Genomic DNA, 23607 nt, shown 5'->3' with positions numbered 1-23607 from the left:
ACATTCAAAAATGCAAAGAAAAGTGCGTTTTAACTCTAACAAGATTTGCAATTGATGATTTTTTCTCCCGCTCCCGCTCCCCAACTCGCCTCCACCGGCAAATGTAGATGGGGTGTGCGTTCACGGACCTGGAGATAATGAAATTCTGCAGGATCGTGCGGTTCTGCATTTATGAGGGTGAGCTGCAGACATCCGCCCACAGCAGGTGACACTTTCCCGCAACCACTGAAAATAACACTTCTCCAAGGAGACAAAGGCGACAAGCCGCCTCCGTGGAGGCTACAGACTGATTGAACTCACTGTTTGCATTTAACTTTATTTGCCCCATCAATCACCGCCTTATTGCAGATGTAGTCCAGCCCGGCTGTGGTCAAGCGTGTCCTTTATAGGAGCACATTAATTTCATCTCAATTGTCTCTCTTTGTTCTAAGCCAGCTCTGCTTTCATCTGATGTCTGTTCCCATTCAGCCCAGGATCCTCATCAAAGGTCGCGCCGCTCTTCCTCTCAGCCGACGGGCTTGTTTGATATTCCATCCTTTAGGCCACGGCAAGAAAGAGGCCACTTATAAACTTGAGCGTGTGTGATTATGGCTGCTCTACATCACGTAGGCAGATAGGGCGGAGGAGAGTGAGGAGATTTTAATTAACTTTGATTGTCTTCGAATCTGGAAATTTACATTTATTAGTTGGGAAAATGTCAGGTTTTTTTTTTACCCTTCTAAATGCTCCTCGGTTCATATTTACATTTTTTTTTAATGAGAATCATAAATATCCAAAGGCCACATTCGAACTGTTCTTTTAAAACCGTATTTGCGTGTTCTGGAGATGAAAGAGATAAATTAAACTCCTCTCAATCCATTGCGCCATCTCCCGGTGCGACTAAACCCCTCCGGCTCAGAGTAACTGAGCAAACCCTGCCCTCTGGTGGTGGTTAATTTAAACTGCACATGCGCGATCTAGCGCTGGTGTGTCACATCCGTCTTTTCTAACCCCCCCGTGGTAAAATCTTATCAGACGTATCAGCACCGTGGTCACTTCTGAGGTTTGTGCTTGCTCTCTGTGAACTGGTAAACAGTGTGGCAGTACTCAATTCTCATGCTGGGCTCCGTGGCCAGAGGCTTGCTGGGCTCCTCCATGTACAGACACTCGCAGAGCAAGTGAAAGCAGCTCATGATGGTGACCAGGAGCATGAGGAAGCCTGGAGACGGAACAGGAAACGTTAGAGGAGAACCTTTAGGACGGGTTCATCCTAAGTGTGGGGGTCCTACCGCAGAAGACCGTGTTTGTGGAGATGTGCAGGGCTTGGTAGCTTTTGGTGAACATTGCACCCAGGGCCAGGACCAGGACGGGGTAAACAGTGCAAGTGTGGCGCAGGTGCTTCTTCAGCAGAACCCTCTGCAGGAGGAACCTGGGGGAACACGAGCAGCCTTTCAGAACACGTTCTAAACGACCTACAGACGAGCTCTCTTCGACTCACCAGATGATGATGCAGATGGTGACGGAGATGAGCACGCCGGTGCTGACCAGCGGGTCCGCCACTCCCATTCTATACTTGAATATGATGCCCAGACCCAGCAAAGCATTCACAAGAGTCCACCAGACAAAAGCTGCCAGTCCGTTCTGGGTCTGACACGGACGGGAGACACGCAGCGATGGTGAACGCATGAACATTACAGTCGACGTGCGTGTTCGGTCTCACCAGGAAACGGATCCACGAGATCATCTCGGGGTTGTTGATCTGCAGCCAGGACTTATAGAAGTGGAGGTTAGAGTAGGACATGTAGAGCATGCAGACGCCGAGGATGAGCCCCATCCAGCAGGCCGTGACGGCTCCGAGGACGTCACTGCGACGAGCAAGAGCAGCTTTTTACGACGTGCGTGCGCACGCGTTCACGCATGTTTGAGGTGAAGCACAGGACTTACTGACGGTCCCACATCAGCAGGCTGCACACCCTAAATATGCTGATCATGCTCCATGTCAGGTAGAATAAAGGAGAGTGGACTTCTGGATTGCATGACTCAGGACCGAGGGCGTTTCTGCAAGTTAGAGGATAATAAAGTTCTCCTCCCCTCGGCTGGAAGAACTCGTGCGTGTTTGGTGTTACGTCAACATATATAACAATAATAAAGTTCTCCTCCCCTCAGCTGGAAGAACTCGTGCGTGTTTGGTGTTACGTCAACATATATAACAATAATAAAGTTCTCCTCCCCTCGGCTGGAAGAACTCGTGCGTGTTTGGTGTTACGTCAACATATATAACAATAATAAAGTTCTCCTCCCCTCAGCTGGAAGAACTCGTGCGTGTTTGGTATTACGTCAACGTATATAACAATAACAAAGTCAGGAATCAGGCATTTTTCTGGCGTTTAAAGTCACCTCTTGAAGACGCCGAGCACTGAGTGCAGCAGCCAGGCCGTGGTCCACAGGTCGATAAAGTTCCAGTACCAGCGGGACCACCAGTCCAAGGAGACGTCCAGGGGAAAGGTCTCGGACACGTTCCTGGAGGAGGTCTGAAACACAGCTGAACAGGACAGGTTGGATCACTGACACAGGCTCCTACACGTCCTGAGTCTTCTGAAGAGGTTCCACGGTTGATCTTTGTTGATTTCCCAACATATTTGCTGGGATGTCTGATCCCAAGCTGTCAGTCTGCATCATTACGTAACACGAGTGGAGAAGGAGGAGTGGTGTGTGTGTGTGTGTGTGTGTGTGTGTGTGTGTGTGTGCCTTGGGTTCAGGCATTATTCCACGTGAGCAGCTGTCAGGCTGCTATGAAATAATACCTGGCCAAGGACCTCCTGCTGTAAATCCCCCTCGAGTCAGGCGCGTTATTAACCCGTCAGCGTGGCGCCTCTTTGTTTTCATTCTGATCTTTGCAGCAGCGACTGCGATCGACTGGAAACAGCCGCGATCTGTTGGTGCACGAGCAGATGTGGAGTCGCTCACCATTGGGCACGCAGTGGTCGCTCGTGAGGAGGAAGAAGATCCCCGAGATCACCTGGGCGACGACGGCCAAGACGATGCTCCCGGCGTGCAGGGCGACGTGGCCGCTGTTTCCCGCATGTCGGCGAGACACCTGGATCCTCTCCATCGCTTCTGACGGGCACAGAGGAGTGTGAGGCTGGAGACGGTCTCGCCGCCGTCTAATAACGTGGACTTTGGATTGCTGCATTCGCAGTTCTTGATAGCACGCTGACCTTTGATCCCTGGATTTGTGATACCAGTCAGACCTGTGCGAGGCGACGGCGAAGCGGGTACCAATTTTGGTGACCAAGCGGCGCCCAGATTTGGCCCGATCAGTTTGACATTGACATTAGACATGCTAGTTAACACAAGACCTGTCCTGTCTGGGTCCCGCGACTCATTCACCTCGCGTAAAGACGACCGGTGAGAGGGAAGTCAACAGGTTCGCCGATTATCTCGGTTTTATGACGCGTCAAACTGTGGAAACCTCCCAGCTCGCTATCGCGGCCCGATCAGCAGATACCAGAGCCGACTGGTATCTCAGAGGGTTCTGATACATCTAATCGCCTCCCGGCTGATAAGATGCACTGATCTGTGTGTCCGTCCACATTCGGGAGGTGTCAGGAATTTTCTCCATCCGTTCTGCTCCTCAGCTGTCAGGTGAGAAGGTCAAAGTTCAGGCGCTAGCATTCGCGGTTGACCTGTCGGCTCCCCTCTCCTCCAGCCTGCTCCCATCCCTGACGCTGTCTGTCTGGGTTGGGTCCTCCCATGTAGCGCCACGGAAGGTCACGTGGAAGAGCAGACGGCCCCCAGAACAATAGCATAACACACACACACGCACTTTCACTGCAATAGTGTGGTTTGCTTCAATATTTGCCCAATTATTAAACACAGAAGACATTTATTGTTGCAAACTTTATTGAAAAAACAAATGCAAACATCTTTTTACATGAGTACACTTCAGTTCTCTGCAGTACCTGCACACACACACACACACACACACACACACACGCACACACACACACACAGAAAATTCCAAAGCTCTTGACTAGAATTATAAAAACAGCTATAAAAACATTTTTCTCTGCGTCAGGGCTATTTCTACCGGGGACATGCTGCAGTCTCTGTAAAGCGGATGTTTGAAATGCCTCCACGTAACCAGGGCAACCCGAACCACAAACAAGAGAATGGCGATGGCGAAGATGGAGGCTGAGGGAGGAGACGACAGGTCAGCGATCGGCGTGCCAACAGGTACCCGACGTGCAACCGTACCTGCGAAGATGTAAACGTCACTGTCAGAAGCGCCCGAGTTGCTCAACACGCCCGCCATCCACAGGATGACCACGGGGTAGATGACCAGGATGTAGCGCACGTGCTTGTCCAGGCTGAAGTTCTCCAAGAGGAACCTGAGCAAACACAGATGGCGCTTTTAGCTTTTTAGCTTTTTAGCTTTTTAGCTTTTTAGCTTTTTAGATATTGTGGATGGGTGGGTGTGTTTGTGTGTGTGTGTGTGTGTGGGGGGGGGGGGGGGGGGGGGGGGGGGGGGGGGGCTCACCAGACCAGCAGAGCCAGCAGCAGCAGCAGCAGCGCCAGCTTGGCGCATTCACACTGGGCGGCGCCGGTCTGGTGCTGCAGAAACACCGTCAGGTTGAGGACAGTGAAGAGAGAGCCCAGCGTGGTGTACAAGGCCACTGAGTTCTGCACCTGCGAGAGAATAAACAGAATAACAGGTAAATAAAGCAAGTTTGAGAACCCACAGCGCTCGTTCACCCTCCCGAAGAGTCGTGCTATCAAACAGAACGTGTCCTCTCACACACAGGCGGATCCATATGGAAATAAAGGGTCATTTTGATCCGACACACTTCCAGTTTTAACGGGCAGTAAAAGAACTGACCTGCTGTCATATCTAGTAAAAACCACTCTATTTATATTTCTGCAGCCCTGCTGTCCAAAGAACACTTTTGTTTACCGGCCTGGATTTATTACAGCTTTTACGAGTGTTCTCCTTACTCTTGTAAATCATAAGACTTCCCTTTTCGCATTCCTTTGAAAACTGGGCCCCAAAAGAACCCGCAAAGCTGATTTTCCCGTTTGCGTTACCAGCAAGCGGATGAGCCAGAGGTCGACGCTGTGGTGTCTGCTCAGCCAGGCGCCGTAGATCTTCAGGCCGCAGCAGGAGAAAAACAAAATGGCGTAATCTGTGAGCATCATCGCGCTGGAGATGATCAGCGAGGCCAGCAGCTGCCTGCAAACAGCACAATTGAACGGCGGAGCGCGGCAGCGGTCGCCACGTCTCCCAGGTTTCGGCTCTTTGCACTCACTCTCTGTCAAACAGAAACGTCCATGTGATGTTCAGGCAAATATTGACGATAATGGAGATGTGGAATCCGTACGGGAGCGCCGCGGGGGTGGTGTACATCCAGTCGAACGCGCTCCTGTCAGGAGCAAAGATAATACTGTCAGATTTGCTGGAGGCAAACACGCCAGCCTGTGGGGAAATAACTGTGTTAAGTCAGAGACGGAGGAGGGAACGTCTGCACGATGCAGGATTAAGGCATTAAGGTGAGGCGGGAACCTTCTGCAGAGACCCACGATGAAGTACATGAACATGGCGGAGATCCAGATATAGGAGTAGTCCCAGATGAACAGGACCCAGGGAGCCGGGGTTATGGGGGTGGCGTACTTCAGGGTCACCTCCTCCGTGCTCTGCTGGAAGAGGCCTGCGAAGACACGAGCACGTGTAGCCACTTCTCGCCCGCTTCGCTGTCAAATGACGTGAAATAGGCACCTGATTTCGCCCCGATCCCCGACAGGGTGTTGAACGTGATCGCGGCCAGGAAGGCCAGCATTCCCGCAAACATCAGGGCGACGCGGGGTGGGCTGCGGGAAGCCATGCTCCTTATCTGAGGGCAAAGGTCCGCAAAACACAGAATTTCCACTTCGGCAAAGAAAACCGAGGACGACACGCGCGTTTCGGGCTGTCCTGCACGCAAAAGCACGAGTTTTAACGCTCACAAACCTCTTCAGCTCGTTCCTGCGCCACGGATGAAGCCCGGTATGTGCTGGCGTGACATGACAGTGACATTTCCTGTAGCAATAACCTGCAGTGTCAGGATGTACTGCGAGTCGTCCCCGCTTTTATAGGTTTCAACTGAGCATCTCTTATCTTTGGCCATAAACAGCCTGTTAGGTGTGAAAAGAGAGGCCACAGGGTGGAGACTGCGGAGGAATAGATGGGAAACTGAACAAAATAAAACCAGATTTCACACCTTAATGTCATTTATAATCCAGTTTTAGTGATATATTTTAATGAATGCAGCTAATGGCTGGACTTTATAGAAGCTTTTCCTTCAAAAGGCTTTAAACCTCTTAAGGGGTCCACTTTCAGCGCTGTGTTTACCGCATTCTTCCACACGGTGGCACTGTTTCACAGAAGTGGGCTTAATCCATCGCTTGGTCCATCAGTTTTAACACGGGGGGGGGGGGGGGGGGGGGGATCTTTAAAATACAGCTTTATACAGGCAGGATGGTGAGATGATAAGGATGGCAGAAGAAGGTTTAATATTTCTAATTAGCTCAACCAAGGAAGCCCACTCCCTGCCAGTTTCCTCTGGAAGGTGCCCTGCAGTGTGTGTGTTATTCTGTAATAATTAATGAAGAGCTCTGTCCATGTGGGTGTGCGTGTGTGTGTGTGTGTGTGTGTGGGGGGGGGATTTTTACACCAGAAAATGCTCCAAAATTCTCCATGACTGTCCTGTCAACACTTAACCAAGGCTAAATTTACCAAGAGGAGACTTAAAAGAATGAAAAAAAGGAGAAGAACTGGTCTTTAGCTGTCTCTCTGCTTCGGTCCCACATTATGCGACGGTCTGTCAAGTTCACCGGCTGATGGCTGTGACCCACAGAGGACAAGGCCCATTTTGTCATTCCCGTTACATAATGAATTAAATCATATCCAATTACACGCCCGCCATCTTTGATGGCTGGTATTGTGGGAGACGTTTGCATCAGCGTGACTTTGGCAACAATTTATGATTCATTCGTGACTCACGCAGGTCCTGGCAACGATGAGATCAAGATTTCGTGTTTTCGAGAATCAAACGTAGACTTTCAGGCTAAAGCACCCGTTGCTAACCCCAGCTAACATTCTAACGCACGTCTGGAGTGTCTCTCCACCTCGAGTCAGGTGTTGTGACTTTCACGCTGTGTTTGCAGCTGACATTTGTGGGTCCCTGAGTACTGCTTAATGTCGCAATTAAACTGCCGTGACCAATTATGGCGGCGGCGGCGCCGACGGGATTATAAATGAGGATGGCAGAGGACAGCAAAGGTGAGGCAGGAGAGCATCAGACGCTCGATGCAATCAAGCCTATTGAGTGGTGGAATCGTCATTTTAGCGCCACTGAGAGTTCTTCGTCCACTTCTTTAGGTTCTAAAAATAATCTCGCCCTGATCTTTGGAAGGAGAATCAAAAGTAATCTCCTAATTTCAGCGGCATAGTTTCAGCCTCGGTGGAAGCTTGCGGGGATCGCATCCAATCTTCCTCCCATGCACGCCACCTCCTCTCCTCAGACAAGCCATCACAACAGATAAATCTCCACGTATGAAGCCGCTTTCCTCTGTAAGAGGCTGTCAAAACATTTTCATCCCACCCAAAGACCCCGGTAACCACCGCTGTCAACCGCTGTGTTGTATTGGCACTCCGGATCAAGCGTTTGTTTTTTTAAAACTCATGTGTGTACTGGGGATCTGAGTGTTTGTACCGTTCCAGGTGGATTTTTATACTGTCAGAAGTCTGGAGGCTGGAAATGGTGGATCAAGAACTTCCTGTGGTTAAGAGAGCTGTCAATCACAGTGAAGACACAACACACACTGTGTATCTTTGGACAGTGGGGTGGGGGGGGATTTTAATCCCAGTCCAACACAATCTTAGCACTGGGGAAGCTACTGTTAGCATGCTAACCAACTGACTTCTTTCTCTGTGCGGTATCATGTGACAATGAGTCACTGTAGCTGAGGACGGGGAGCGCGTTCCAGGCTTCGGTTGCCTCAAATGTCAACAGAAGTTCTCACCGATGGACAGTCATCTCCGCACCAACTGCTCCCAGAGAGACGCCACATTCCAGAGCCCGGCACGGCTCCCTGCAAGTGAAAAACATCGAGTCTGATGCCAAACGGTTCTATTAGAAGCATCTTTGGCTCAGCTGACTGAGTCAGGGAAGCTCTGCGCAGCAATGCTAACCATCGCTAGTGCTATCAATCTGGCTTTGATAGGCATGCGATGCGTTTTTGTTTCTCAAACTTTGCACCTGCAAACACACAATCTAGGTTAGTATTTTAATGCGTCTGTGTGTCTATGCCATCTTTTTGCACCAATATATGGAGATGTACGAGGTTTACTGCTAAAGGTACATGTTTTTGGACCTTTTATACTTGCTTGTCTAATCCTGGTTAGCGTGCCACATTAAATTACCGTCTCTTTTAAATCCTTGGTTTTAATCATTTCATGTAGATCTCCTAAACACAGCGAAATGCAATGAGAAACAGCTCCTGATAGTCTCTCTGTCAGGATCCTGGATTTCCTCAGAGGTCTGAAATCTCCACAAATGTCATCTCAGCTGAAATTCTACTCCTGTCACGCGGTTTCGCTCTTAATTCTCAGGTTGTCAGTTTTTAAAACCCCCTGACATTGTCTGTCGGCTGCTGCTCCAAGCGCAGAGTGCCGACGTCTCCAAATTAAATTGCAAATGCAAATCGTGCAAACACAAGAGGAACGCGGAGGTAAAATCCTCCATTAAGCGGGAGACAAAACCTGGCTGCGACTTCACTCAAATACCGAATGAAGTCTGTGTTCCTGGCAGCGGATGGGTCCCAGTCTGATTTGCTGAACAAAACCAGGCTGTCAACAACACAGAGACCAGTTTAGGTGCACCAGTTTAGATGAAAAAGACCAGGTGGAAATGAAATCTCGTTATTCTACCGTGCTACAAAAAAGGTGCCACACTCCTGCTGGAATAGTAGTAGACCCCCCCCCCCCCCCCCCCCCCCCCCCCCCCCCCCCACACACACACACACACACAGCTCCACCCTTTCATCTCTCTGAATCCAGGAGCGACAGCCATAAACACGTAAGCGCTCGCGTTAGCAGCATCGCTAAAGCATTTCTCAAACTCGGAATGGCTTCCGTCCAATAAACATCTTTACAAAAAACAAAACCTTTTCAGTTCTCTTTATTGGTTCACCCGACGGCTAAACGAAGGTCTGAAACCCCCCTGGAGGGGGGGGGGGGTAGTCAATCCGAGGTAATGTATTCCCTGTTTAATGCACTCAGCGCCTTCGACCTGCCAACGAACCACTGAAGCAGGAGCCGCTCCCGCTGGGCTTCCCAGCTGCAGAACCGAAGCTCATCGGCACAAATGAACAGTGTTTCTCTAGTAAAACCAGCAAAAGCTTCTCAGAGAAACCTTAACGACAGTCCCTGAAGGGCCAGCATGTGGGTTGGACCAGCGTCCTCCTTCACAGTCCTGGGTCCTTACCTCCGTTTGCTCCCTGCTGCCATGATGCTACTGATGCTACGGACCCACGTGGGTCCAGTCAAGGCCCCTCGGTTGCGTCCGTGCTGGTTGGTTTCACTGGTTTGGAACGTTTTGTGCTAAAGATGAATCCCAAAGCCACTTCTGTGGGGTTTAAACGAGGCTCAGATGTGGCTGCTGGTGCAAAACCGCTAACGGGATCGGCGAGAAGACTGCAAACGTCAATCTCTAAGTAGATAACGCCGCCAGCCCCCCCCTTCCCCCCAGAGTTGTGGCGTTCACGAGACCGTGTTAGCTTCCGTGCTCTGACGTTCGCTTGAATTCACAAGTCTGGTTCCATCTCGCTCAGTCGCCACAAGGTTGCTTCGGCCTTCTCGCCGTTCAATATTAATTCCACCCATCTGTGAGTTCCCTCTTCGATGGTCAGGCGAGTGTGAACGGTGCAAATTCACGGGGGTGGGGGGGGGGTGTTCATAGTGGGGGGGCTAACACGCCGCCGTCGGACAAACGTAGCTGTTAGGGGAGCTGCAGGCTGTGCAGTATGGATCATTGATGAATATTCTGATGAATTCATCGCTCCCGAATGCTTAAATGGAGCTGATTCACAGAGGGCTCAGATTTGATTAGATGACTGGGCCTTTCAGCGCCACGCCGTGATGTCACAAGCGTCGATTCTCCACTTTGGAAACGATTCAGACTTACTCGATCCCTCTTAGTTCTTTTATTTGGAGCTCAGAGGAAAGCGAGGAGCGGATTCCCCCTCCTGCGTCTGATTTATGCCGCCTCTGTCGCTGCGGCCTCCCGCCGATGTTTGGGTGGCGTGCGGAAGAAAGCGCCGAACATGTGGTTTGCGGTTCCCGCGGTTCTGCAAATGAGATCAACAGCGTGTCCCGTCGGCACAAACATCAGACACGTGGAGTCAACAGAACCTGCGGGGTCGGGACGACAGCTGTTCGCGGGCTGGAATCAATTCGCTTGGAGGCAAAGTGGCCTGAATGAACCAGGTTTGGGTCTTCAGGGCAACTTCAGAAGGGGTGAGGCGTTCCTCTGGGCTGCTTCATCGGCATCGATCGCAGACGCAGGGTGGGAGAATTCCGTGGAATCCGATTTCACGCCGCCGCGCCGGCCGAGATGGGCTGATCCCTCCGGTCTGGGGTTGTTCTGCCTTCTGCGGGCAGCAGCTGGGATCCATGCGCCGCGAACACTTCAAGAAGGAGGGCGGGCCTCTTACAGAGGCATCTGGAAATTCCTTTGATCACCCCTGCAACATCAAAGAGAAAAAAACTTGGATTTGACGTGGCGAAGCGTTGACGTTAGCTGACTTTCGGAATGATGGCGAATGATGGCGAGTGATAAATAATTTGCATTAATCGCTCTCACACTTCATCTGCTGGCATTATAATGTTCATTAATCAAGTCAATTGCAGCTCATTTATAAACTACAAGCTTTGTTGACACGGGCGCACAAACACGCCTTTTAAAAACTATTGAAATCAAATAAACACAGAGTATCAGCTGATCCTTCTGTCGCCGTGGCAATCAGGCAAGTGACATTGAAAAGAATCTGTTTGGTGACTCTGTGTCATCTTTTATATGTTTGCATGAGCTCCTTTGGTATGAATTATTGATAAGTAGCTGTTGCATGTTGGGCCAGAGGAGAGGGGCGGAGCTAAAACACGGACTGGATTCATTCTGTAACACTGAATCAGAAGATATGATGGGTTTTTTTGCTTTGAAATAAACGTTCGCTGTTTCTTTTAAATGCAAACAAACAAGCATGAATTAGTGCAGCTGACAATCCCCAGGGATGAGTTTTATTTATATCCTTCAGCATATACACAACGTGTGTTTTCTTTTTCCAAGCCTGGAGACAACCGAAGCTGTTTAATGCACTTTGATGTGCAGGCATGCGTTCCACTGAACTAAAGCGCCTCCTGAGGGACTCAACGCACCGGCGTGGTTTCATTTAAAGGCACCACGCACGGGAGACAATAATTAATCCGAACAGAAGCCAGATCGAACACAAGATGGCAGCGCGTAAGCCTCAGGATGTGCTTCTGTCCCTCCGATCAGGCATTTCCTCCTCCGAGAGGAGGGCGCAAACTGGCGACTTTTCTGGATTCTGACCCAGGTTGTGCTGGGCGGTCGCCTCGGTTGATCAACCACGGTTGCATATGTGTTGCTCTGCTTCTTACCCCCCTTCTACAGCTCACCTATAGGGTCAGTGTGCTGTGCATGGTGGTGGACTATTGATTTCCCCGACACATTAAGGGGATGCCTTTATTGACTGACTGGCACTGATAAATTGTCGACTACTAGTTGCGGGAAAAGGCTTCAGGCTGCATCAACGCCCCCCATACAGTCCTTCCCTCATGCAGGCCTCCATCCTGATTTATTTCTTTCCATCATCCGAAGGCTCACGCAGGAAGTTGAGCCTGTTTCTGTTGCCAGGGTTATGCTCCTGAAGTATGCAGCCGTTCTATCAGATCCAGGCTGCCTGGCAGGTGCAGAACAGAGCGGCTCGTTCGTGCTGGTTCGTTCCCCCTCGCTCTCTCCCGGCAGACTCGCCTCCAGTCATTTATCGGTATCGCTGCAGCGCAGAGGCAGAGCGACTGATGTGAGAAGTCTATGATGTGCTCGCGCGCCGCCTTGCACAACAGTCTCTTGTCTTTTCGCGGCGGGTGTGACAGGGTACAAAAGGCTGCACATGAAAATCTGTTACTCTGCAGCCGTTAGAGATGAGCAGTGGAAACACATGCACATACATTAAACCATACTGGAGGTCACGTTTTTATTAGCTTAACGATAACATATTTGTATTATATATGAACACATCACATATTAGGTGTGTGATAGGTAAAAGGCCACCTGAGGTCAACCGCAGGAGTATAAATTAGTGGTATTTATAGTCTCACGACTATTTACGCATATTTACATTGTTTTAATGAGGCGTTATTGAAAGCTCAAACTGTTAGCATTAGGGTCAGTGTACACTTGCAGTATGTGCCCACGCCACTAGACGTCGCCAAATAGCAAACATTTCCACGTTTTATTTCGGTTGAGCAGAATATTACCGTGAATCACATTGTTTTTTGGGGTTTTTTTTTTAGGTTTTAAGACTTGAAATTTGATTTAACTGAAACTAAGATGAAAAACTAGGCAAAGATCGCGGACACAGGCAAGGTACGCGCCGACTCCCGTTCCCAGGACTCCATGTCTGGATTTGAGGCGCTCCCTCCGCTCGAAGCGCTGGTACATTCGCTCAGCGATGCCTCTGCAGCTCACAGACGGAGCCACACAGGAAGATCCTCCCGAGTGTGGGACTTTACCATCTAACCGATCCTCTATGATCAGTTCCGAATTGTTCTTTTCCCGGAGACGAAGGCGCTGCATCATCAGAGAGCCAAAAGGATTATTCCCGAGGCGACTCCTTGGTCTTGACGAGGTAGGAGCGCAAAACATACAGTAGAAATCTTTCATTTTTTCCTCCTCACTATCATTACCCATTGACAATTTACTTGCACTTATCACCACTCGGGAGAGATGCATCACCTCTGTCCACACGCACGTTTCTTCACCCGCTTGACGGCAACGCGACCGCGCTTGAAGGACCCCGTTTTTAGAACTTTCTCATAAATCAGCACCCACTTGAAAGGTTGTTTTTTTTTTTCTTCCTTTTTTAGTCTTTCAAAGTTGCTATTCTGCACCGCACTGCAACGATGTCACTGTCACCAGTGTTTTATGAAACAGCCCTGTGCATGCACGGGCAATCTTTCAATGTATTCCTATTATTCGGATTTTAAAGCAGATAATTTGTAGTAATCCGGGGATGGATGAGGCTGAGAACATGCATCATCATACCACTTTTTAGATGAGCATCTATATATTTACTGCTCTATAGGCTGATTTCCTGGTCTGGGCTTCAGCTCCCCCATTCTCATCAGAAAGGTGCTTTCCTGCATTCTGTGTGACCCCACTTATTAAAACAGTGCCACAAGTATGAATCCGCCAACGCCACATCTGGATGTTTCCCCGGAGGCCGTCTCCAGCTGCAGCGTGGACGGATCGCTCGCTGCCGGTCCCCTACAACAAAGCTGCGCTAATGACTTCTGGTGTGGATGACAATTAGATTCCATCGGAATGGACAGCGACCATCGCTGCGTGTTTGTGTGCGGAGGGGCCGCGAGCCAATACAGTTGGTATTCCGACTGCAGCAGAGGCAGTGGAGGATTCCGGGTGAGGCGAGGAGGTCAGCCAAGTATAAAAAGTCATTAGTATCCTGCAGGAAATAAATCCGGCCTTTCAATAATGCAGTAATTATAATATTGACTAAACTGACTGAAGATTTGAGGTCATTTGCAGACTGGGATGCATATTTAATGATCCCCACTCTTCTTCTTTATCTTGCGCGCTCCGAGTGAAGAAACACTGCACGGCTGGCAGTTTTTCCCCCTGCAAAGGCATCGGCTTATCTGGGAGCAGCAGCAGAACAGTCTCCCAATCTGTTGATCTCCTTCCGCTGCCTGTGTCACTTCCTTCGACCGTCAGCGTGTTGCCTTCTCTCCTCCCCATCCCCCCACAACCATCCGACGGGGGGGTCGCTTCGCATCCCCTTTGTAACGTTGACGGGAGGGACTGCGTGCACGTGACGACGGGATCTGCTATTCCTGTTTTGTTTTCAGGAGTGGGTGAGTCGGGGTTGACCTCTGACCCCCGTACCTGCAGCAGATTTCAGTTCATTACTTATCCACAGGCCTGAGATTCTCCTTTATTTCTTCCCCTGTCAGTTAACGCAGGGCTTATCCCGATTCGGAGCGTGTAGTGAAGCGGCGATAAACTGAAGCGGCGCCGCCGTTAAAACAGCGAGATCCAGTCGCCTCCAGAACACCTTCAACTCCTCCGTCCTACGATCTGCACGTGGAGTATTTAGGATGCTTCCTAGGGGAGATAAGGGCCGTTGAATATTTGAAAATCTCTCACTCGTATCCCACAAGTCTTTGCCACGTAATTATGCAGGTAGTTCAGCCGGATGTAAGTGTGCCGAGCTAAATGAGTGTTGTTTCCACTTTGCTTTTAAAGTCAGTTTATTCAAAGCGCGTCTGATCCGAGCAGCCTGGAGGACAGGATCAGGCCAGTGGCACAAATATTGCTTTCCAACACCCAGAGGGTTTGCAATAAAACGAAGGGATGATGACGGCAGAGGAGATTTTGCGGCCGCCTCGATGACCCGGCTGTTACTCACAGCTTGTGCCACCTCGGGTTGCGTCGGGGAAGGTCAGAATCCGCAGTCGTGCGCGGCGGCGGCGGCGTCTAACGGTCATGATGAGTCAGCTGTGATATGCTACAGCTGTTTAGCTTCTAATCGCACGGCTCTGTGGAGCGGCACGCGTCCGGTTCCTGTATCTTTCGGCTTCCACCTCTGTCAGTCCGAGCGCTTTTTTTTAATTCAACCTTATCATCTCACGAGGCTCCCACGACTTCTAACCCACGTTGAGCGCGCGTAAGACCCAGCACTTGAATAAATGTACTAATCCCTCTCCGCTGAGATTATCTGGCTTTTGAGGAGTTTTAGGCTGGGGGGAAAAAATCACTTTATACTTCATAGGATTTGTTCTTACTCATTTGGTTTGCGCCGTTTCGTCCAAACCCTTGAATGCCAGCAGTCACGTGTTGGTTTCGATGCCAGTCCTGATTCATGGGGACGGCGATGTTGTGCAAAGCACATTGGAGCCACGCCGCTTGGCTTCACGTACAACACAATCTGTATGTGAGGCGCAGCTACGGAACGACTGATGAGGATGGCGGTTGGAGCAGATCGCCTTCATGCCTGCAGGACTCACCACAGTCTGCGCCTCAGGCGAACTTGGTTGTTTGTACCTCCACGCGCGTTAAAAATGCACAGGAAGCGGCACCGACGCCTCGTGCATCAGTCAGGAGCACGGTGGGCTAAATGCTCTTCTCAAATATTAACCAATGTGTGACGCCGGTCATGCTGCTGCGAGCGGCAAAATGGATCCAGAGCACTCATTTGCAAACGTAAAGGCATGTAATGAAAAGATGAAAGAACAACCGGAAGGTTTGTGTGTCTTTCAGGCGCTGCTGCATGGCCTGACTGTGAAAGGCCGCTGCCATTGTTGGGAAACATTATCCACCCGGGAGGCAGGCCTTCAGCCAGATACTTGGGGGGGGTGCTCAGTCTCTTAGTCCAGATTCCCATCAATCTCCCTACTGGAATCCTTCTATGAATGCTAAGCGACTTCACATAGACTTACCGGAGGGTGCACGCTGACGCTCAGTGCCGTTACCGCGGCAGGTATTCGACTGTCCAGAGGCCAGAGTGGAGAACTGTAGACAATACCTCCTTTGGGAGGGGACGTAACACTCTAAAACACTGTAATAAAGTAAAAGCACCTGCAGGAGTTGTTTCTGTGTGTGTGTGTGTGTTTATGGTTTAATGGTGAGATTATTGGCTCAGACCCGGACAGGAGTCGGGTTAGCTGCAATGCAATAAACATAGGATTAGCATCATGGTGAGAGAGGTTGTGCAACATGTATACTGGTTGACTGGAGCCTTCTGACAGGCAGGTGTCCAAGCGATGTGCACGGCATTCTGTCCAGATCTGGTCAATTTCAGTAGCTCAGTCTTTGGAGCTCGGGTGGATTTTTCCTGTCTCCCACTCCAAATATGCAAGCGCATACAATCCGAGATTAACTCTAATGGGCTGTGCCAAACCAAATATACAGAAAGATTACCATGGATACCGTTTTGATGCATGAAGCAAACTGCAGACAGGAACGAGGAAAGTGTTCGAAGCAGAACAGCTGGCAAAAGAACACAATTCCAGGATTAAACTGGGAGACTTGGCTTAGACAGTAAATGAAATACTGATCTGCATCTGGCAATAAACTGGAGGTCAAAGGTGAGCCTCATCCTAATTTATATGATTATTGCTTAAAAATGAGTAAAATTCAAATTACACTCCATGTAAATAGGCTGTTGGACTCCAAAACAACTTTTTCTAGCAGAAATTGTTTGTTGCACTTGTGACCTTTTGTAACGGCTGCTAACGGCCTCTATTATCAACCCAACGCAATATAGCGGCGTCCTCTTCCTGAGAGGGTTCGTGTGAATGATTTTGTCAGTGAGGGGCTCATAAAACTGTCTCGATGATGGAATGGGATGGCTGCCGCCACGCCGTCCTCCACAATCAGCGCCGTGCCAGCATTTTTAACCCCGGGACGGGGCTGTTGTCAGGAATTGACTTGACCGATTTGTCGTGATAAGTACAGTCCAGCCCCCACTGGAGACATCTCAGGTAGAGTTGTAGGTGATTACGAGAGATGCTCAATGCTGTCTCGAGAGAGCTGATTCTTAGTGACTGTGTAGAGCTCTCCCCACCGATGCTCTTGTAGTCGGCCGACCCTGCCGACCCCTCCAAGCTGGCCTGTGGTGTTTGAATCCAGGGTTCTCATGGGTCAGATTCAGCTAGTAGAAATAAATATTTTTGCAGCCCCTGCCCTCCCTCCACAGCCTGCCTCTGTGGGAGGTCCTCCCTGTCATGTGACCGGCCGTCAAGGAAAGCCCTGGCGATCACAGGCTCCTGTTTATTTTAAGCCGGGGAGATTTATTTAAGAGCTTGTTACACAAGATAAGCTGCATAAGGTGCATTTCAAAATGGACTGAGAGAACCTATTCGAAACGTCCAGCAGTGGCGGACTCCAGGAGATGAATGGAGGCAATAAACAGGAGGGAATATCCAGAATGGGGTGTTTTTAAAGGGTAGACGTGCGGCGATGACAGCCTTTAATTGATCTCATCTGTTTTGAATGGACTGTAAGACGGGGGATTTATTGAGCTCATCCAAAGACTGAGGGCGCTCTGTCACTCCAGCGAGGGTAATGATGAGAAGGACGGTGCACGTGGCTTCCATATCAAAGTGGAAATCTGATGAATCAATGGTCCAATATTATGTGCCTGGGATGCTCCATAACGGCCCAGAAACAATGGTCTGAGCTATAGCTGGCTGAACAGGCTTATTTGAGCCAAAAAGGTGCACACTGAAAGCCCCCTTTCATGTTCCTGAATGTAATGGCGAGCAAGCCCCTCAATCATGCTGCCAATCTTCCCAGGACGAAACCCTGTGGGGAAATTTACCTGCTGTTGTACTTTTCGGCGTGGTGCTGTTCTGCAGCGCCGTGCTTTCTGCCCTTTTTCCTCCCCTTGAAGAGGTGAGTATCACTCAGCCATTCCATCTACGTGCATAGTACAGGACGTGAACACGCCGCAATTCTTGACACCAATTATTAATTACACCGATTATGTGGGATTATCAAAACTATCTAATTTCCCACGATGGCAAGGGTAATCTGGTTTTTAACTAATACCATTAAACGTGTTGATGGGAATTTTAGTCCAACGTGACCGCGCCCCTTGTGACATGGCGCTGGAATTATTGATAAGGAGGTGGCGATGGCGGCAGGTCACATGCAATCATGACATGCACTGGAGGCTCTGTGTACTCGGGAATGTCCAAGCGAGGGAAGGCAGGGCCCTAAAACACTGCCAGGTTTCATTTCACGCTCTGCAGAGCACAGCCGCTGAGATGGTGACATTTACATGGCCCTCTATAGCACCGCCAGCCGCGGACGGCCCAAGGCACCGGCTAAATCAAGCACAGGGGCCGGTGGATGCAGAGAACAGGGAGGAGATGCTTTCTGCGGCGCCGAAGGCGGGAGATGCACAAAGGGAGCCTGAGTTCGGCCGCTTGTTGAAACGTTATGTGAAAAATATGAATTATGCAGCGATAATGTAGCTTCTGTACGTCTGCACATGGTAATTTGTGCGCCTGCTTGCAAAGCTGCAAACTCACGCCACACGTGCACCCGTGCGTGAGCAGCAGTGGTGTTGACTGTCTGCGTGGGTGGGTGGGGGGGAGGAGCCTGATTTTCAGTCGGTAAAACCAGATTTTCCAGGGATTATCTCCTCCAGTGGCCTACTGGTCTTCTCCTAACCAAAAGGCCATCAGGCTAGTTTGAATGTTGTAGTTAGCCCCTCCTCCCATTCGGCCTCGGCGTTCTCATCCCTCGCTAATCTGATTGACTCTCCGCGGTTTGTTGCTTGCCACAGGCGGCACCAGCAGCCCTGCCAAGCTCCGCGCTGGATCTGCTCTCCTTTATTGGTTCCCAGGAGATTTTCCCTCAGTAGGGGGAATAAAGAAGCAGAGCAACTGCACAGGTTGGAGGATGATTCTTCCACTGAAACAATCCCACTTAGGGTCCTTTTGGACGTCTTTTTTACAGTGAAACCACTCACTCTTTGCTTTAAATCGAGGCTTTTGCATAAAATGGAATACGCACTTGAAGATAATTGGGCTGTTTTTGCCCCGATTTCCCCCTCCTCCCTGACTAAGGATGGCAAAAAACCTAATTATCTTATGTCTATAAGATTGACCTACAACATTTGCCGACCATCGGCTCGATTGTTGGGGCTGACAATCGTAAAAATTAAACGTCTTCACTCATGTGTGGAGTCAGAACTCCGTGAAATGTGATGTTGAACGGAATGTAGCCAGTCAAGGAGCCGACTGAGGAAGCAGGCGTGAATAAAAACAAACATGGCTGACCAGCTGAAGCGTAACAGAGGACGGTGGACTCCTGAAATGGAGGACTAGCTCATGGAACACCGGGGGGATGTGTAGGCAACGTCTCCGCCAACGTCTGGGTTTTGATCTTGGAAGACGGGATTCTGGAGTGGTGGTGGGAAAGAATCGTGATTTGTGCGGTGTTCCGATAAACAGATCTTAAAATTCAGGAAACCCATATGCGTGTGTTGCTTTACTCGTGCGTCCCTGGCAGCACTTAATTATGGGGGTTGGTTATTTTCCCATGTAGTGAAACCATTAGTGTGTTTACACGCTGTATGTGTGTGTGTGTGTGTGTGTGTGTGTGTGTGTGTGTGTGTGTGTGTGTGTGTGTGTAAACACACTCATTCCGATTTTACTGGTTCACCGCAGAAAGCAGCGTGGATTTTAATCCGAATTCTTCAAATATGTTTCCTCAAGTGCGGAGCCGTAAGCTGTCCCACGCTGTTTAGACGTGGACAGAATGTCCTCGGGGACATCGTGATGGCGGGGGAGAAGGCGGGGGTCGGCGCACTTTCAGCTGGTCACCGTGGGCCGAATCGATGCCGCGGTCCAGCAGATGAGTCAATTACGAGGTAAATCTGGCTGTGGCACTTACTAAGCGCTGTAACGAGCCGGTAACAAAGTTATGGAATGGTTAGCGAGCATGTGTCCGTGCAGGAAGGCGGGGGTGGGGGACGTGAGCTTGGAGAGGTTAGGGAATGGCAGATGGCGACTGTGTGTCAGTGTGTGAACGAGTGAATGCTCCGTGTTGTTTTTGCTCTAAAAAAAAAAAAAATCGAAGTCACAAATATTGACTCGGAAGCAAAACGGGGCCTTTTCTTTGCTCTTTTGCCATCTTGGCATCATAATTTGTTTGTGTTGTATTCTTCCAAAGATAGAACATTTATATTTAGCACGCTGCAAAAAAAAACAAAAAAAAAACAGGCTCACCCTCTCGTAATTTGTCGCTCGTATCTCAAGCCTGGCTGCCTTAGCGGTGACAATGTTTGTGTAAAAATTGGTTTGTTTGCTGTGATTTGCGGCTTATCTCCACCGTGGTTTAATGAGGACAATCATTTATCAAATGAGGCCTTTATGGGTTACAGAACCCACTTAATTGATGACCAAGTGTGGTGGGAAACACACACCCCTTCTTGTGTGATGCTTCTAAGTCTGGCCTTCCCCCCCCCCCACACACACACACCTGATCCTTTACAAGCACAAATTGCCCCGGCAGCTGTGACAGTGAGTATTACCTCGCCGGCCTTCCCGGTGCCCCCCTGTGGCAGCACCAGCAGGGGGATGATTCAGCACGCCCCTCTGCTGACGCCTGGTTTTCATTTGGACTCCTCCCCTCCCTGAACCTTCCTCACCCACTCTGCTATCACAGAAGAATTTGGGCTGCAAATGTATTAATAATTGAATAAGCTGGGAACACGTAAAGGTCAGGACTGAGGGGGGAGATACGTTTGCGGTGTCAAGCGATTTCTCTGCTAATTGAGCACAAAACGGACAGACAAGTGGCGGCCAGGCATCCGCCAGGGCCCGCGGGCCCAGCTATGGGGCTGCGGTGGAATTAGCCACTGCCTCTCTCTTTTACTGGTCACATTTTCTTTTTCAGGTCAGCCACTGTTTCAGCTGAGCCTTTTCAGTGACCTTTTTTTTTTGTCTTTTTTTTTTTTGCATAAATAATCTGGAAGCGCATAATAAAAGTGGTTTGGGATTGAGTTCAGGGAACCAGATTTGCACCCGGATCAGATTTTTTTTGGATGAAGCTAAGTAGGGTGAGAGAGAGTGAGAAAAAGAGAGAGAGACAGACAGAGACAGAGACAGAGACAGAGACAGAGACAGAGACAGAAACAGAGACAGACTGACTGACTGACTGACTGACTGACTGACTGACTGACTGACTGACTGACTGACTGACTGAGATGATGAACATCATGAAAATGGTCCAAGCTAGCGCAACAAGCATGATGATTTCAGCACCATGGACAGCGTCTCATGGTCTATTTTGATGCATTACAGCACTTTTGGTCTCTCTCTCTCTCTCTCTCTCTCACACACACACACACACACACACACACACACACACACACACACACACACATACACATTATTTATTGGCCATAGCAACAAAAACAAAACACCAAAAATTAGATGAATTTGTTTCTATTTTGGCTCCTGCAAGTCAACAAATCGACCTGGTCTAATTTCTGAAAGCATCTTTTTCAGCCGCTGCGTTAATCTTCCACAACTCGGCTCTGACTGATCATTTGAAATGAAGTGACTGACAGTTTACTTAAGAAAGCCATTTGATGCAGGAACTCTGAGGAACAAATCTCCAGCAATCAGCCAGAAGTTGCCAAGTTGCTGCAAAATGGATGGAAAAGTGAAGTGAATAAACAAAAAAGCACCAGGCTGCATCAGAATCCTTGTGCGAGTCGACCTGAACCAACCCACTTCAAGCAATATAAACCCTTTACTGATAACAGTCAGATATAAACCAGGATGGTGAAAGGAGGAGAGGGGGAACATGGGACACTCTGGGCCCTTTAAACTTTTAAATAGCACTGGGATAAACATTCTGCAGTTAATGGGATTAACTCACACTTACTTTACTGCCTCCTTAAACATATTCATTTACCTGAATTGAAATCACGACTGCTTAAACGAGTCCATACTTACCAGAAGGCTACAGAGGAGCACGGAGAACGGCGTTCTACCACTGTGGAAAGAGATGTTGCTGCCTCTTGGACAACCAGCGAGCTTTTGTAGCATAATTAGCAAGTTATCAAGGAGCGGATGTTTTCTGTCTTGCCCTAAATGCGTTTTCACGCTGCCAAGCAGGCAGACAGCGAAAGCCTGCATGTCGAAAGCATGAATTAGTGGCATCTGTGAGGATCCCCAAATCTCCTTGGCGGTTTGGGGAGGGAGGGAGCGGGAAGTGCACAGACAGCAGAAAATGGCTTAGTCAGGGTCATCGCTGGCCAAAAGCTTGGGATAACTGCGACATGCCGGGGCATATTCTCAGGCTCCAGGAAGTTAAGTGAGAAAGATTGTCTTGAGGCGCCATTGCCAACAGACCCTTTTCACACGGTCTTTTATTGGCCAAAGTTACAGTGACTGCATTTCTTCTCCCCCTACAGACGTTTCCAGGCTCTGGCAAAGTGAAGCCCATTTGAAAATTAATGCCCCCCCCCACCCAGCTGCCCTTTAATTCCTAACCATTGCTTTTTCCTGATTTTGGGAGATGCATTTTCAGACCCTTTTCCCACATTTGTTGGCTACAATTCAACAGAATCTACTGTTGGATCAATCAGGTGAAGAGTGAAGCCCCTCCAACCAACTGTACACTTCTCATATTCAACTTTAACATCCCAGCAAACCTTGATGGGAATCATGCCCGGCCCTACCCAGCATTTTCCAGATCTCTGCTGTAGCGCAGCAACAGAACTTGAACACACGCTGCTGTTCCGAGTGTGCAGGAAACGAGCCGGTTGGCTGCTGCTAAGCTTGCTTCAAGCTTCGATGAATGGAAACAATTCTTCTGCCAAATAAAGAGACCTTTGTTTCTCAAGACCACTGCTAACACACATAGCCTTGCACCGATGCTACATTTAGCCTGATCTGTGTCTAAACCCACAATGCTACAACCTCCCCGAGCGTGATGCAGCGTCACAGCAGGGGGCAGGAGCTCCGTACCCCCAGTGTGGTTTAAGGCGACCCCAGTCACCACATCTCAGGTTAATGCTGCATGCTGGGATTGTTCTTTGCGTGTCAAAGTGCCCTTTTTTCCCCCCTTCCACCAAAGATGCACGAAATCCCACAGTGTGGATGGTGAGGTTCAGTGGCCCGCAGGACAACAGATGTACCTTCTGTGTCTACAGGCACGCGAGCCGTGGCGCCGAAGCCGGTTCGGCATAATGAAGTCTGATCCACTCGTGCGAGCGTTGGAGCGCTATAGTAGGACACAGCGAAAAAAGAAGCACATATGGCACAAAGAGACATAAATGCCGACATACTGCGCTGATTTATGCACAAAACATAATCTGGTGGAATCTGGGACAGCAGTGATGGGGATGGCGGGATGAGCTGTTGCTGTCATAAAGATTTGGCGCATTGGGGAGGTTAGTGAGGGGGGGGGGGGGGTAACCGGGATCGTGGTTCAGGCTCCTCGTTTTGCTCCTCCGTCCTTTCCTGCATGTATTGATGAGTGAGTCATCATGAAATTTATGCGGCCGCTTAAATTAAAACAAAGCGCCCCTGCACGATTCGCGCCATTAGACCCTCAGTCGTTTCCGTTTGACGAATACGGCAACACGCTGAAATATGCAGGCGATGCCTTGGTATTAGATGAAGACTTTTAGCCCTGACGCTAAGCTGTGATCAGAGACAGGCGCCCGATACGCCTGGAATCAATCAGTAATTCCGCCTGTAATTGCTCCTTAAATCGAATCATTATTTGCCGCGCCGTGCCAGCCCAT

General features: G+C 49.6%; 3 protein-coding genes across 6 annotated transcripts in view; 1 reads left to right on the top strand and 2 right to left on the bottom strand.

The window, feature by feature from the left end:
- Positions 1–307: 307 nt before the first annotated feature.
- LOC115251262 (uncharacterized) lies at positions 308–3284 on the bottom strand. Its single transcript, XM_029842860.1, has 7 exons — positions 2947–3284; positions 2377–2521; positions 1924–2037; positions 1700–1844; positions 1478–1626; positions 1269–1408; positions 308–1198 (listed from the first exon to the last, which is right to left on the bottom strand). Exons 1-7 carry the CDS (start codon positions 3170–3172, stop codon positions 1032–1034), a joined length of 1086 nt encoding a protein of 361 aa, XP_029698720.1. The 5' UTR covers positions 3173–3284; the 3' UTR covers positions 308–1031.
- A 580-nt stretch (positions 3285–3864) lies between these two features.
- LOC115251267 (uncharacterized) lies at positions 3865–6098 on the bottom strand. The gene is made up of 8 exons (XM_029842903.1): positions 5984–6098; positions 5753–5867; positions 5540–5684; positions 5286–5399; positions 5065–5209; positions 4520–4668; positions 4237–4370; positions 3865–4173 (listed from the first exon to the last, which is right to left on the bottom strand). Exons 1-8 carry the CDS (start codon positions 6047–6049, stop codon positions 4031–4033), a joined length of 1011 nt encoding a protein of 336 aa, XP_029698763.1. The 5' UTR covers positions 6050–6098; the 3' UTR covers positions 3865–4030.
- A 6661-nt stretch (positions 6099–12759) lies between these two features.
- The window catches only part of dlgap1b (discs, large (Drosophila) homolog-associated protein 1b), a 59913-nt gene continuing 49065 nt past the window's right edge, over positions 12760–23607 (top strand). For 2 of the 4 annotated variants that reach the window (XM_003968031.3, XM_029842461.1), the window contains exon 1: positions 12762–12942. The gene's annotated coding sequence lies outside the window, so the exon portion shown is untranslated. Of the gene's footprint in view, positions 12943–23607 lie in introns of all 4 variants that reach the window. The other 2 variants (XR_003889719.1, XM_029842462.1) reach the window with 2 other exon arrangements.

This window comes from Takifugu rubripes, chromosome 10, assembly GCF_901000725.2.
Source record: "Takifugu rubripes chromosome 10, fTakRub1.2, whole genome shotgun sequence".
NCBI classification, from domain to species: Eukaryota; Metazoa; Chordata; class Actinopteri; order Tetraodontiformes; family Tetraodontidae; genus Takifugu; species Takifugu rubripes.
The sequence above is the reverse complement of the archived record's forward strand: the minus strand, read 5'-3'. Positions and strand labels throughout refer to the sequence as shown.